Source organism: Lithobates pipiens, unplaced genomic scaffold (assembly GCF_037356315.1).
Source record: "Lithobates pipiens isolate NorthernLeopardFrog02 unplaced genomic scaffold, aLitPip1_a1.2 Scaffold_8, whole genome shotgun sequence".
NCBI classification, from domain to species: domain Eukaryota; kingdom Metazoa; phylum Chordata; class Amphibia; order Anura; family Ranidae; genus Lithobates; species Lithobates pipiens.
This window is the reverse complement of record NW_027507903.1, coordinates 600,499,260-600,514,324: the sequence shown is the minus strand read 5'-3', so window position 1 is coordinate 600,514,324 and position 15,065 is coordinate 600,499,260. Positions and strand designations below refer to the sequence as shown.

General features: G+C 39.8%; 1 protein-coding gene across 2 annotated transcripts in view; it reads right to left on the bottom strand.

Moving 5' to 3' along the window:
- Nucleotides 1-307: 307 nt before the first annotated feature.
- The window catches only part of LOC143961282 (uncharacterized), a 48,332-nt gene continuing 33,574 nt past the window's right edge, over nt 308-15,065 (bottom strand). For both annotated transcript variants that reach the window (XM_077470534.1, XM_077470533.1), the window contains 3 exons: nt 13,244-13,344; nt 5,739-5,794; nt 308-1,439 (listed from right to left, as the gene is read on the bottom strand). In XM_077470534.1, the coding sequence (XP_077326660.1) occupies nt 1,386-1,439; nt 5,739-5,794; nt 13,244-13,344 (211 nt within the window). In that variant the 3' untranslated portion in view covers nt 308-1,385. The remainder of the gene's footprint in view (nt 1,440-5,738; nt 5,795-13,243; nt 13,345-15,065) is intronic.

Genomic DNA, 15,065 nt, shown 5'->3' with positions numbered 1-15,065 from the left:
ATACCCCAAAATTGGAATGTTTAGCTGTTTCACAAATATGTAACAGTTTATTAAGTAGAATTTTGTGATAATATTATAATTAGAATTTGTAACAAAAATATTTTTACTTTCATAAATAACATAATAAAATAATAAATAAAAGCTATTGCATTATATATATATATATATATATATATATATATATATATATATATATATATACAAATAAAATAGTGTATAATATATTGGTAATATTTCTGGAATTTAGTTTTATTAAATAGCAAAATATCTTAAATCTGAAAGACCCGGAGAATATAGAGGATCAGCATTTAATACAGGATTGTTTTTAATATTATTAAATGCATTAATGAATACTGCTAGTACAACAATATATGATATAAAACAATTCTTTATACCAGAAAATGCATTTGTCAAACTGAGAAAGGAAATCACATTTGAAAAATTAACCTTAAAAACCTGCCTGTACATCAAACTTAATAAAATATTGGTTTTAGTAGGTAAGAGTTATAATTCCTTTTAGGCTTTCATTTCTTTTCATAACTCCATTGGCAAAATTGTCCCTCACTTCCTCTCCCTATGTAACCTGCACAAGAAATGGGGAGGACAGTCTTAACCAGGACAGGTAAGCAAAATCAGAAATAGAACATGGTCAGAAGTTAGAACCACTCTTCACATTACTAATGTTTTTTTTTCTGTATGAGTCTTGTGGGGAAGACTTCCTATCGCTAACTAGCAATAACAACTGTTTTGAACTTGTATTTAGTCAAATGACCTTTTTGATTTTTGTTAATATCTGTGTTTAGGTCAGAAATAATTAGATCTTTGTCCAGGGCTGTGTTAAACACAATGGCACTCATGGGTTAGTGCCCAGGCCAGCAGGGTTAGAGTTGTTGTTTCTCTACATGTCCACTTCTTGACATTTGTGGCCGGTTTTTAGTAAAAATCTTATAAGGTGAAAGGGGATGTGGGAAGGAACTACTATGAAGAGTCAAACTTAATATAGTGTAGAACACATGAAATTATCTATTATTTTTATTGATCTGTTCTGCTAAAATGTAACCAATGCATACAGTTAAACAGCATTCTTCCTCCATGAGTGCAATACATTTTTTTAAAATATTGACATAGGGTGTCATAATTCTTGGATCCATTATTTCTTTATCTGTCTCATATTGAGAAATACAATTCAGGCTTCGGTTGTTCTCCTATGTTTCACCTTTTCTTTTGCATTAATGTGTCCATTTTAGCCTTTAATTCCTGAAAGGCCTTGTCTCCCAAAGTGCATTCATGGCCATAATTTTGGCACTTTTACTGGAGATGTCTTTGAATTGGACAAAATGTTCACAATGGTGTGAAGATCTTCAGACGTTCTCCTTTTCGGTTGGTCAAGAAGACTGATTGTCTGAGGAATGGACCAAGCTAGGTCTTTGTATCTTCACCTAGATAAGAAAGGTTAAATAAAATTTGGAATTTCATAGGACAATACTCTCCAAAAACACCAAATGTGCCTTAATCTAAGACTTCATTAATGATTTATTCTCATTGCTACTGTAAAATTGAACTGCTTGCTGGCAGTAAGCTCATTAGTCTACCTGCTGCTAATGTGGTGATGGGCAAGAAGTGGTTAGATCTCTTAGAAGCAAAGATACTAATTCACCCTTGTAGTCCTAAACTTAGATACTTATTTTTCTCTTTTTATGTTTGAACAATTAATATACTTACAGATTTTTTTTTTTTATTGGCTTCCAAATCAACTCATTAAAGTGAATATATCATGTACACCAAAGTTTGTAAACTAATATAATGGAGGACCTTGGAGCCTAGGCCTGTACGCAGGACCTAGATTTATCCACAAACAGAAAGTAAGCTTTCTCCATTGGTGATTCATATCATTCAGCTTTCATATTCAAGCATCCCAATAGCCAGTAAAGGTTCTGAAATACAATAGTTGGCAGTCTGGCACCATGCAGTGATAGATCTAAAAGGGTATGTAAACCCTAACCAAGCACTTATTTGGGGCCTTTTGGTCTGTCATTGGGCCAATTCTGTTTTCAGTTTATTTTGTTCTTAAATTATATAGAGGTTGGAATCAATATTTCTGTCTCAGTGTTTGCTGATGATGCCAATCTAAGCAGGACAATAATCTCCCAACCAGATTTAGCAAGTTTACAATAAGACCAAGTTAAACTAGTGGAGTGGGCAGCTAGATGGCAGATGAGGTTTGGTATTGAAAAATGCACTTGGAAGCTTAAAATATGCATTCAAGTTATGGGAGGTCCTATCAGATCACAGACTGAACAATAGCATGCAATGCCATCTGCAGCAAACACGGCTAGCAGAATTTTAGCATGCATTAAAAAGGGTATCTATTCAGGAGATAAGACATTAAAGGATTACTAAACCCTCTTTTTTTTAAAAATAACAAATGTATGTTTCTTACATCCTCTGTGGAGTTGGTTTTGCACAGAGTGGCCCAGATTCTCCTCTTCTGAGGTCCCTCAGCAGCGCTGGTGGCTCCTCCTATTCTCGAGTGCCCCCTCGTAGAAGCGCTCTCCTTCATTACATCTGTGTGGGCATGCTCCCAAATCCTGCTGCTGCATCTACTGACACAGACAGAAGGATCCGGCCCCCTGGTGCTTGCATCATTGGATTTGATTGACAGTAGTTCTCCATGCAGGCTTACCAGATGAATATGACCCAAGAGAATATATATTCTAAGGGTCCTGCAAGCTTTTTATTAGTTGTGGAAACTCGAACTGGCCAGCATTGGAATGCCAAAAATGCGAACTGGCAAATACTAGAATGCCAAACAACCATCCAAGAAGTCTTCCCAACCACAATAGGTTTTCTCCACATGTATAAAGGCCCAATTCAAGGTGATGGACACATAAAAGGAAAACATGGGGCCATATAGCGTAATTCCATTAAAATCCAAATTTAACAAACTCACATTTCTGTAGTTTAAACAAGCACTTTTCATAAAACAGGCATCAGTGGAGTCCTCCCGACGCGTTTCGTCATCATAGACATCGTCTGGGGTTGTCTATGAGGACGAAAAGTCCAAAAGTGTCACACACAAATGGGACCTTCAATATCATGGGATCTTACAACTGTACCTCTAGTAATGTTGTGTATCTCATCCAATGCAAAAGGTGCAGCAAAGGATCTTATGTTGGTGAAACTGGACAGAAGTTACAAGCGAGGATGAATTTGCACAGACATACCATCAAGGAACATAAAGAAGACAGTTTCTGCACACCTGTGGGACATCATTTCTCACAACCGGACCACACTATAGAAGACCTCAATGTTTTAATTCTTAAAGGGAACTTCAGAACTATCCAGGAAAGGAAAAAATTTGAACTAAGAATGATTTTATTTTTTTACACAAAAAATAATGGCCTAAATTTCAATATTGGTTTCCTTACCCATCATACTACAGTTTTGCGACCCCCTCTGTGACTATCAAACCCCCCAGTCTATATCTCTCCCTCTGTCTTATGTCATTTGCTGCTAGCTTTATTTCCATTGCCATATGCATCGATTTGTATGTGTTTGTTTTTCTTTTTTTTCTTTTCCTTTCCCTCAAAGATTGTGGGTTTTTTGTGTTTTTTTTTTGTTTTGTTTTTAACATTTTAACATTCTGCTAAAACTTTTGTGAATCAGTACTGCTTGGACCTTGAAGAAGGAGACATACCCCGAAAGGTAGTCCTGAAAAATTATACGTTAGTGCAAATAAAAAAAGTACCACGGACAGTACTAAATTTTCTTTGTCACATTTGCACTAATACGGCTACAATCACCTCAAGTAAAAGAGAAGAAAAGGTAAGTAAGCCAAACAAAGGAAAAAGACAAAGAGCTGAAAATATAACAATGTTATAAAATGAGGAAAAACGTTAATCATGAGTCTTAAAGGAAATGTATAATCGAATGCCCCATACACACGATCCAAAAATTGGATGACAGATCGTCTGACTTTTTTTGCTTGTAATGCCACATGGCCAAAACCTGTGTTGCATACACACGGGCGCACAAAGTTGTCAGAAAATCCAATCGTTCGTAACGAGGTGATGTACAAAACATACAACGGGACTACGTATAGGCCAGTAGCCAATAGCTTTCGTCTCCAAATTTTTTCTGAACATGTGTGGCACTTTGTGCGCCGGAATTCTCTACACACGATCAGAAAAAGTCTGATCAAATTTTATTGTCTGAAAATTTTAGATCCAGCTCTCAAACATTTTCCGACGGAAATTCCAACAGAAAAAAGTCCGATAGAGCCCACACACGATCGGATTTTCCGACAACATTATCCGATCTGACTTTTTCCTTCGGAATTTCTGACCGTGTGTATGGGGCATTCGTCGCAAGTAGCGATTGAATAGGTTACTAAAGTTTTGAAAATGATCGTACGAGTAAAAATTCAGAAGCGATGTAACGTGTTGCATTGTATTTGTATTTTCGGACAACTGTGCTGATTAAACAAATTGTACGATCTGGTATCATATGAGGAATATTTTAGTGCTTGCACCATCGGATAATATCAGATGAACTGTCGTGATTGGTTATCGAAAGCTGTGTCCTAATGATCAGGTTCTTGCACGATCGCTTTGAAATCTGTATTTTTCGGAAATTTTTTGGCTCATGTGTACGGTCCATTAGTGTGGGCAAAATCACAAACCAAAAAAACAGCACATGGGACATCATTTACAATCAGTGGGGTGTTTCTCTTGTGATAATTCATCTTTTGTTAGTAAAAATCTTTCTCCATTCCAACTTCCCACTCACCCGCTATCATTTTTCGATTTGGGGAAGGGGGTAAATACAACGAATGGGTTTTCACAGGCTCTTATCAAGGGAGTTCATCTATGCCTGCCCTTTCCACCCATCTCCACCATTCATAGAAGCAAGTATTACTATAAGGGGATACCTATTGAAATTACCAAAAATCTAGTACCAATATGCTTGGGTTTGCATTTCTCAATAGCTTCAGAATTAAGACACAAGCATACTGGCGTACGTGACATACTATGTACCAAGTAGCGTGACTAGATGATTGATATCTGTATGTCTCTCCAAAGGGTCTATGCAAGATATTGATATCTCAGGAAAATATCTGCCTGTGTTTTCTTCTCTATACATTGCTGAGAGGCACGAAGATAGATAAGGACTGGTTACGCAAGAATATGGTCAGTCAGTAGATGCTGAAAGGGCAAAATAACTGTCAGGAGATAACCTTTTACCTACATTTCAGGAACGAACTAATATCATGAGTTAAGAAATTGTTGATGTATGTGTAAATCACCCGATTGGCCCCTCACAGGGCAGGGCTTTGTGGAATACCACATAAAAGACAGTCCACTCTCCCATTAAACCTTGTAATCTTTCACCACGTACCCAGGAGTGTATGTGTATTGATTAACCGCCGGCGATTGGGACCTCCATTGAGCCACTCCAGCCTAGGCTATCCAGGGGAATCTAGAAGACGAACACCTTACAATTACAGCTTCTATGAATTAAATACGATCCATGAATGGAGGGCGGGTGGATGATTTATATCTCTGCCTCCTCCATTCAGAGATACTCTTTCATAGAAGCTATAGTACAACATCTATGAATGGAGCAGCTTTTTTAGTGAGTTTTTTAATTTTTTGTGAAATAACAAACCAAATATTTACATTATATAGCTTCATTCTTGATCAAAAAAAATAAAAAAATTATAAGAGTTGTCTCCATACCTCAATTTGTGTGTTGATTTTTTCCAAGGCTGGTTTAAAGTTTTCTTGGAAAGAGTCTGTTTAATAATAAGGTACAACAAGGAATGAGTAAAGCTATATTTGCCAGTTGTTCTAAAATTAGTTAAAGTGGAAGTAAACCCATTGATTTAAACAGTTAAAAAAAAAGGCATGCCGGGAATGCTAACTGCACATTGGCTGTGCTCTCAGCCAAACTATCAAACCATCCAATGGCTGGTGTCATAACGAATCACATGTGCAGCACCATAGCAGTTGAAGATTAAACAGAGGCAAAGATGGCAGCTTCCTTGGCTGAAAACGATAGGGGAGTTTACTTTCACTTTAAAACTGTGCTTTCCCTTGGGATTCGAAGTCAAAATTCCCTTTTGTTTATATACATATATACATACAGTGCCTTAGTATTCATACCCCTTGACATTTTCCACATTTTGTCATATTACAAAATTAAATGTAAATTTTATTTTATTGGGATTTATGTAATAGACCAACACAAAGTGGCACATAATTGTGAAGTGGAAGGAAAATGATAAATAGTTTTCAAAATTTTTTACAAATAAAAATCGGAAAAGTGTGGTGTGCATTTGTATTTAGCCCCCTTTACTCTGATACCCATCACTAAAATCTAGTAGAACCAATTGCCTTCAGAAGTCACCTAATTATTAAATAGAGTCCACCTGTGTGTAATTTAATCTCAGTATAAATGCAGCTGTTCTGTGAAGCCCTCAGAGGTTTGTTCGAGAACTGTAGTGGACAAACTGCATCATGAAGGCCAAGGAACACACCAGACAGGTCAGGAAAAAATTGCAAAGAAGTTTAAAGCAGGGCTATGTTATAAAATATATTCCAAGCTTTGAAAATATCATGGAGCACTGTTCAATCCATCATCCAAAAATAGAAAGAGTATGGCACAATTGCAAACCTATCAAGATATGGCCGTCCACCTAAACTGACAGGCCGGGCAAGAAGAGCATTAATCAGAGAAGCAGCCAAGAGGCCCATGGTAACTCTGGAGGAGCTGCAGAGATCCACAGCTCAGGTGGGAGAATCTGTCCACAGGACAACTATTAGTTGTGCACTCCACAAATCTGACCTTTATAGAGGATTGGCAAGAAGAAAGCAATTGTTGAAAAAGCCATAAGAAGTGGCGTTTGCAGTTTGTGGAAATCCACGTGGGGGACACAGCAAACATGTGGAAGAAGGTGCTCTGGTTAGATGAGACCAACATTGAACTTTATGGCCTAAAAGCAAAACACTATGTGTGATAGAAAACTAACACTGCACATCACCCTGAACACAAAATGGTGGTGGCAGCATCATGTTGTGGGGATGCTTTTCTTCAACAGGGACAGGGAAGCTGGTCAGAGTTGATGGGAAGATGGATGAGGAAAAATACAGAGAGATTTTAGAATAAATCCTGTTAGAGTCCACAAAAGACTTGAGACTGGGGAGGATATTCCCCTTCCAGCAGGGCAACGGCCCTAAACATACAGCCAGAACTGCAATGGAATGGTTTAGATAAGGGGTCTCCAAACTATGGCTATCCAGTTTTTCAGGAACTACAATTTCCATCATGCCTAGTCATGTCTAGTCATATCTGGGAATGTCAGAGTTTTACAATGCCTCATGGGACGTGTAGTTCTGCAGCAGCTGGAGGGCCATAGTTTGGAGATCCCTGGTTTAGATCAAAGCATATTCATGTGATAGACCTAATTCCAATTGAGAATCTGTGGCAAGACTTGAACATTGCTGCTCACAGACGCTTTCCATCCAATCTGACAGAGCTTGAGCTATTTTGCAAAGAAGAATGGACACAAATTTCACCCTCTAGATGTGCAAAGCTGGTAGAGACTTGTAGCTGTAATTGCAGCAAAAGGTGGTTCTACAAAGTATGGACTCTGGGGGGCTGAAAACAAACAAATGCACGCCATACTTTTCACATATTTATTTGTAAAACATTTTAAAAAACATTTATAATTTCCGTTCCACTTTTATGTGCAACTTTGTGTTGGTTTATCGCATAAACTCCCAATAAAATACATTTACATTTTTGGTTTTAACATGACAAAATATGGAAAATTTCAAAGGGTATGAATACTTTTTCAAGGCACTGTAAATTCCAAACCTATGGTTGTCTCTTCTTATTCAAAGATGAGAGTTAAATGTATGCAATTCCAAAACTTTTTTGATTTAGTTTTGGATAAATTGTGGAAGTTAAAGCTCTATATTTGCATGGTGACCATTGTATCCCGGATGCAAAGTGATGGGAAGTCCAACATTTTAGACTTTTCACATCAACAGGAGGTGAAGGAAATCTTCCAAAAGAGAAACCTGTTTTGATGGCAACTGCTTTTAGCCCTTGTACACACGGTCGGACATTCCGATAACCAAATCCCTCGGATTTTGTCCAACGGATTTTGTCCAAAACTGTTGCATACACACAGACGGACAAAGTTGTCAGAAAATCCGATCGTACTTAACGTGATGACATTATTTCCTTAGGACGGGACTACATTCAGGCTAGTAGCCAATATCTTTGGTCTAGGAATTGGATCTGAGCATGCGTGGCACTTTGTCCGATCGGAATTCTCTACACATGATCGGACAAAGTCCGATTGGATCATGTTGTCAGAAAATTTTATAGCCCAACTGGAAAACTTGGTCCGTCGGATACTCAGACGGAAACAGTCCGATAGAGCCCACACACTGTCGGATTATCCGACAACACGGTCCTATCGGACATTGTCCATCGGAATGTCCGATCGTGTGTAGAAGGGCTAAGAGGGAACAACCCTTTGTTTTGGAGAGGGCTTCTCTTTGCTATGTCTTCTGGGATAGGAATTAAAGTGGTAGTACGCTCTGTTCTACCACTATTACAGTGGTGTGAAAAAGTGTTTGCCCCCTTCCTCATTTCCTGTTCCTTTGCATGTTTGCCACACTTAAGTGTTTCGTAACATCAAACCAATTTAAACAATAGTCAAGGACAACACAAGTAAACACAAAATGCAATTTGTAAATGAAGGTGTTTATTATTAAAGGTGAAAAAAAATCCAAACCATCATGGCCCTGTGTGAAAAAGTGATTGCCCCCTAAACCTAATAACTGGTTGGGCCACCCTTAGCAGCAACAACTGCAACCAAGCGTTTGTGATAACGTGCAATGAGGCTTTTACAGCGTCCTGGAGGAATTTTGCCCCACTCATCTTTGCAGAATTGTCCTAATTAAGTTACATTAGAGGGTTTTCGAGCATGAACGGCCTTTTTAAGGTCATACCACAACATCTCAATAGGATTCAGGTCAGGACTTTGGCTAGGCCACTCCAAAGTCTTCATTTTGTTTTTCTTCAGCCATTCGGTGGTGGACTTGCTGGTGTGTTTAGGATCATTGTCCTGCTGCAGAACCCAAGTTCGTTTCAGCTTGAGTACACGAACAGATGGTCGGACATTCTCCTTCAGGATCTCTTGGTAGACAGCAGAATTCATAGTTCCTTTTATCACGGCAAGTCTTCCAGGTCCTGAAGCAGCAAAACAGCCCCAGACCATCACACTACCACCACCATATTTTACTGTTGGTATAATGTTCTTTTTCTGAAATGCAGTGTTCCTTCTACGCCAGATATACTTGGACACACACCTTCCAAAGAGTTCCACTTTTGTCTCATCGGTCCACAGAATGTTGTCCCAAAAGTCTTGGGGATCATTAAGATGTGTTGTGGAGAAATTGAGACGAGCTTTGATGTTCTTTTTGCTCAGCAGTGGTTTTCTCCTTGGAACTCTGCCATGCAGGCCATTTTTGCCCAGTCTTTTCCTGATGGTGGAGGCATGAACGCTGACCTTAACTGAGGCAAGTGAGGCCTGCAGTTCCTTGGACGTTGTTGTGGGGTCTTTTGTGACCTCTTGGATGAGTCGTCGCTGCGCTCTTGGGGTAATTTTGGGCGGCCGGCCACTCCTGGGAAGGTTCACCACTGTTCCATGTCTTCGCCATTTGTGGATAATGGCTCTCACTGTGGTTCGCTGGATTCCCAAAGCTTTGGAAATGGCTTTATAACCCTTTCCAGACTGATAGATCTCAATTACTTTCTTTCTCAATTGTTCCTGAATTTCTTTGGGTCTCGGCATGATGTGTAGCTTTTTAAGGATCTTCTGGTGGACCTTACTGTGTCAAGCAGCTCCTATTTAAGTGATGCCTTGATTGTGAACAGGTGTGGCAATAATCAGGCCTGGGTGTGGCTAGAGAAATTGAACTCAGGTGTGGACAACCACAGTTATAGTATGTTTTAACAAGGGGGGCAATCACTTTTTCACACAGGGCCATGATGGTTTGGATTTTTTTTCACCTTTAATAATAAACACCTTCATTTACAAATTGCATTTTGTGTTTACTTGTGTTGTCATTGACTATTGTTTAAATTGGTTTGATGTTCCGAAACACTTAAGTGTGACAAACATGCAAAGGAACCGGAAATGAGGAAGGGGGCAAACACTTTTTCACACCACTGTACCTACAGGTAAGCCTATAATATAGTTTACCTGTCGGTACTATGAATATCTCCTAAACTTGCACTGTTTACAGTGCCGGACCTCAGAGCCCGTATCATAAACGGCGGCTCCCACGCTCATGTAGCCAGAAGCCCACAAACTCGGAAGGAAGACCAGGGGAAGATGTTAGCCCACTCAGCGGTGACAGCATGATGCATGCTAGCACATTATGACATTGCCTTGCAGGGATTTTTTATTTATTTTTAACCACTTCGGTACCGCGCTATTGCCAAATGACGGCATTAGCGCGGACCTACATTTCCGGGACTACGTCTATTGACGTCGTCCCGTGTACGAGCGGCCTGCGCGCCCCCTGAGTGGCGCGCGCGGCGCGCTCTGTGATCGGCGAGTCCATGAGACTCGCCTGATCACCGATCCGTGCAAGGGGTCGATCCCGACCCCTTATCACGTGATCAGCTGTCAGCCAATGACAGCTGATCATGTGATAGAACGGAGCCGGTAATCAGCTATTATTCCTCCTCGCGCTGACAGCGCGAGGAGAAAAAAAAAAGCCGATCACCGGCGGCCGTGATCGGGACATCAGTCCCGATCACGGCCAGTAATGTACACGCTCACCTGCCCCCTGCCAGTGCCCACCTGCCCCCTGCAGTGCCAATTTAATAAAAGTTAGTGCCCCCCGTCAGTGCCACCCAGCAGTGCCCACAGTGCCACCCAGCAGTGCCACCCACAGTGCCACCCAGCAGTGCCACCCACAGTGCCACCCACAGTGCCCACAATCTGCCTCAAAGGTGCTGCACCCCAGTGCCGCCCATCAGTGCCCAGCAGTGCTGCCCATCAGTGCCCAGCAGTGCCACCCATCAGTGCCCAGCAGTGCCACCTATCAGAGCCACCTATCAGTGCCACCTATCAGTGCCCATCAGTCCCATCTATCAGTGGTACCCATCCGTGCCACCCATCCGTGCCACCCATCCGTGCCACCCATCTGTGCCACCCATCCGTGCCATCTTATCTGTGCCCATCTTATCTGTGCCGCCTTATCTGTGCCCATCGGTGCCGCCTTATCTGTGCCTATTAGTGCCGCCTTAACTATGCCTATCAGTGCCCACCAGTGCAGCCTATCAGTGCCCACCAGTGCAGCCTATCAGTGCCCACCAATGCAGCCTATCAGTGCCCACCAATGCAGCCCATCAGTGCCCACCAATGCAGCACATCAGTGCCCACCAATGCAGCCTATCAGTGCCGCTTAATCAGCGCACTTCAATGAAGGAGAAAAATGACCCGTTTGCAAAATTTTAGAACAAACTATTAAAACATGATTTATTTTTTTTATTTTTTTGCATCTTTTTTTGTTTGTTTAGCAAAAAATAAAACTCCGAGCTGTAACTAAATACCACCAAAAGAAAGCTCTATTTGTGGGAAAAAAATGATAAAAATTTAATTTGGGTACAGTGTTGTATGCCCGCGCAATTGTCATTCAAAGTGCATCAGCGCTGAAAGCTGAAAATTGGTCTGGGACTGAGGGGGGTTTAAGTGCCCAGTAAGCAAGTGGTTAACCAACTGCGGTTTGCTACCACTTTAAATGAAAATCTCCCTGACAAGGCAAAGGAAGGAAAATTAAACCTAACAAGAGTAAACCTAACAAGATAAACATTTGGCTTTACAGAACATAACGCCTCCTTTGCTCTGTTAAGTTAGGGCAGCACAACCTGCATACCCCAGGAAATATATAAATATTAGACATGTGCATTCGTTTTCGTCCGAATGCATTTTCGTCCGGATTTCAGCTATTTTCGTTTTCGTTTTGACAAACGATAACGAAAGCACAGAATCCGAAAAACGAAAAACGAAAGATCCAACATAAATAAATGCTTTATTTTCGTTTTCATTGTTACAACAGTTCGATATAGAATAGGAGATTCGACATGACTCTGACAATAACAATCTGTCTATAGAACCTGTGGTCGAATGTGCCTAACCTTACCTCTATTAGTCCAAGATTATATAGAGAAAATATTCGACAGAGAAAAAAGATTTGACAGAGAGAAAAGATTCTGCAAGTTACTGTCCTAAAAAGTGTTTGGGGACCCGGGTCCTGCCCCAGGGGACATGTATCAATGCAAAAAAAAGTTTTAAAAACGGCCGTTTTTTCGGGAGCAGTGATTTTAATAATGATTAAAGTGAAACAATAAAAGTGTAATATTCCTTTAAATTTCGTAGGGGGGGGGGGGGGGGTGCCTATAGTATGCCTGTGAAGGGGCTCATGTTTCTGGTGCTTAGAACTGTCCCTGCACAGAGAGCACCAGAAACATGCGCCCCTTCACAGGCATACTATAGACACCCCCCCCTACGAAATTTAAAGGAATATTACACTTTTATTGTTTTACTTTAATAATTATTAAAATCACTGCTCCCGAAAAAACGGCCGTTTTTTCGGGAGCAGTGATTTTAATAATGATTAAAGTGAAACAAACTTTTTTTTGCATTGATACATGTCCTCTGGGGCAGGACCCGGGTCCCCAAACACTTTTTAGGACAATAACTTGCAAATTAGTCTTTAAAATTAGCACTTTAGATTTTGAATGTTGGAGTCCCATAGACTTTAACAGGGGTTCTAAAGTATGCTATATACTAGCTCCGTCGAATCTTCTTTATACATTTGACAGACACCATAAGCCTTCAAAGACAGATTCGACCATAATTCATGTGGATTTTCGGACGAATGCAATTTTTGAACGAAAAACTAAATAAATAAAAACGAATTTCGGGAGTAACTAAATACATTAAGTTTTCGGACGAAAACGAAATTCCAAAACAAAATATTTTACTCTGCACATGTCTAATAAATATATCACAAATGTTGTTCCACCTGTGATACAAGGATTTATAGAGAAATAAAATACAAAGTCCAGGTCTCAAATGTCAAGAATATCAATTATGACCAACTCAGGGGTCCTCAGCCACTATAGAAGAAGTTGAGTCTATTCCACATACCTTGCTCGCCTTGATTTGAATCATTTCTGATAATGATGTTACGCCATTCATCATCTTTGTCTTCTTCAAACCAATGGTCAGTGTCATTCAGAATTGCCTCTCTAATAACAAAAAGATCATTACAAATGGATTACATTAACAGAACAAAATTTATAATGTATAATTTTTAATCCTAATGAATAATAGAAATCCTTTATAATCTGTATAACTAATAGTAAATTTAGCTATAAATAAAAGGACCTAACATTCAAGCAATCCAACTTTTAGACAAACCTTTACTTAAAGTGGTAGTAAAGTCTGCTTATAATAAAGCATATCTGTAGGTAATCAATAAAAAAGAGGGCTTTTTGGAGGAATAGGGACTTTTAGGAAACCATGACCTGGTAAAGTCATGTATATCTATCCCTAGGGACTTTAACCACTTTCAGCCCCGGACCATTTTGCTGGCTTAAGACCAGACCACGTTTTGCGATTCAGCACTGCGTCGCTTTAACTGACAATTGCACGGCCGTACGACGTGGCTCCCAAACAAAATTTACGTCCTTTTTTTCCCACAAATAGAGCTTTCTTTTGGTGGTATTTGATCACCTCTGCGGTTTTTATTTTTTGTGCTATAAACAAAAATAGAGCGACAATTTAAAAAAAACGCATAATTTTTTACTTTTTGTTATAATAAATATCCCCCAAAAATATATAAAAAAAAATTTTTTTCCCTCACTTTAGGCCGATACATATTCTTCAAAAAATCGCAATAAGTGATTATTGATTGGTTTGCGCAAAAGTTATAGCGTTTACAAAATAGGGGATAGTTTTATGGCATTTTTATTAATAATTTTTTTTTTACTAGTAATGGCGGCGATCAGCGATTTTTATTGTGACTGCGACATTGTGGCAGACATATCGGACATTTTTGACACATTTTTGGGACCATTATCATTTATACAGCAATCACTGCTATATAAATGCAGTGAATCCTGTGTAAATGACACTGGCAGCGAAGGGGTTAACCAGGGGATGGCAATATAGGGGTTAAGTGTTCCTAGGGGCGTGTTACTAGCTGTGGGTGGCTGGGCTTTGTGTTAGTGAACACTGATCTCTGCTCCAATCACATGGCGGGACACGGGACGGGACTCAAGGGTTACCAGAGTAACATTGTACTACTCTGGGGGGGGATTCCCAAAGCTTTGGAAATGGCTTTATAACCCTTTCCAGACTGATAGATCTCAATTACTTTCTATCTCAATTGTTCCTGAATTTCTTTGGGTCTCGGCATGATGTGTAGCTTTTAAGGATCTTCTGGTGGACCTTACTGTGTCAAGCAGCTCCTATTTAAGTGATGCCTTGATTGTGAACAGGTGTGGCAATAATCAGGCCTGGGTGTGGCTAGAGAAATTGAACTCAGGTGTGGACAACCACAGTTATAGTATGTTTTAACAAGGGGGGCAATCACTTTTTCACACAGGGCCATGATGGTTTGGATTTTTTTTCACCTTTAATAATAAACACCTTCATTTACAAATTGCATTTTGTGTTTACTTGTGTTGTCCTTGACTATTGTTTAAATTGGTTTGATGTTCCGAAACACTTAAGTGTGACAAACATGCAAAGGAACAGGAAATGAGGAAGGGGGCAAACACTTTTTCACACCACTGTATCTATCTATCTATCTATATATATATATATATATATATATATATATATATATATTGTAGACATGTCACTGGAGAAGTGATCGAGGGGGTGTACATCTCACCTAGGTTGCTACACAGTGTGAGATGGTAAATCCAGGATGGATCAGTTTCTCAGCAGCGATATGCTGCTG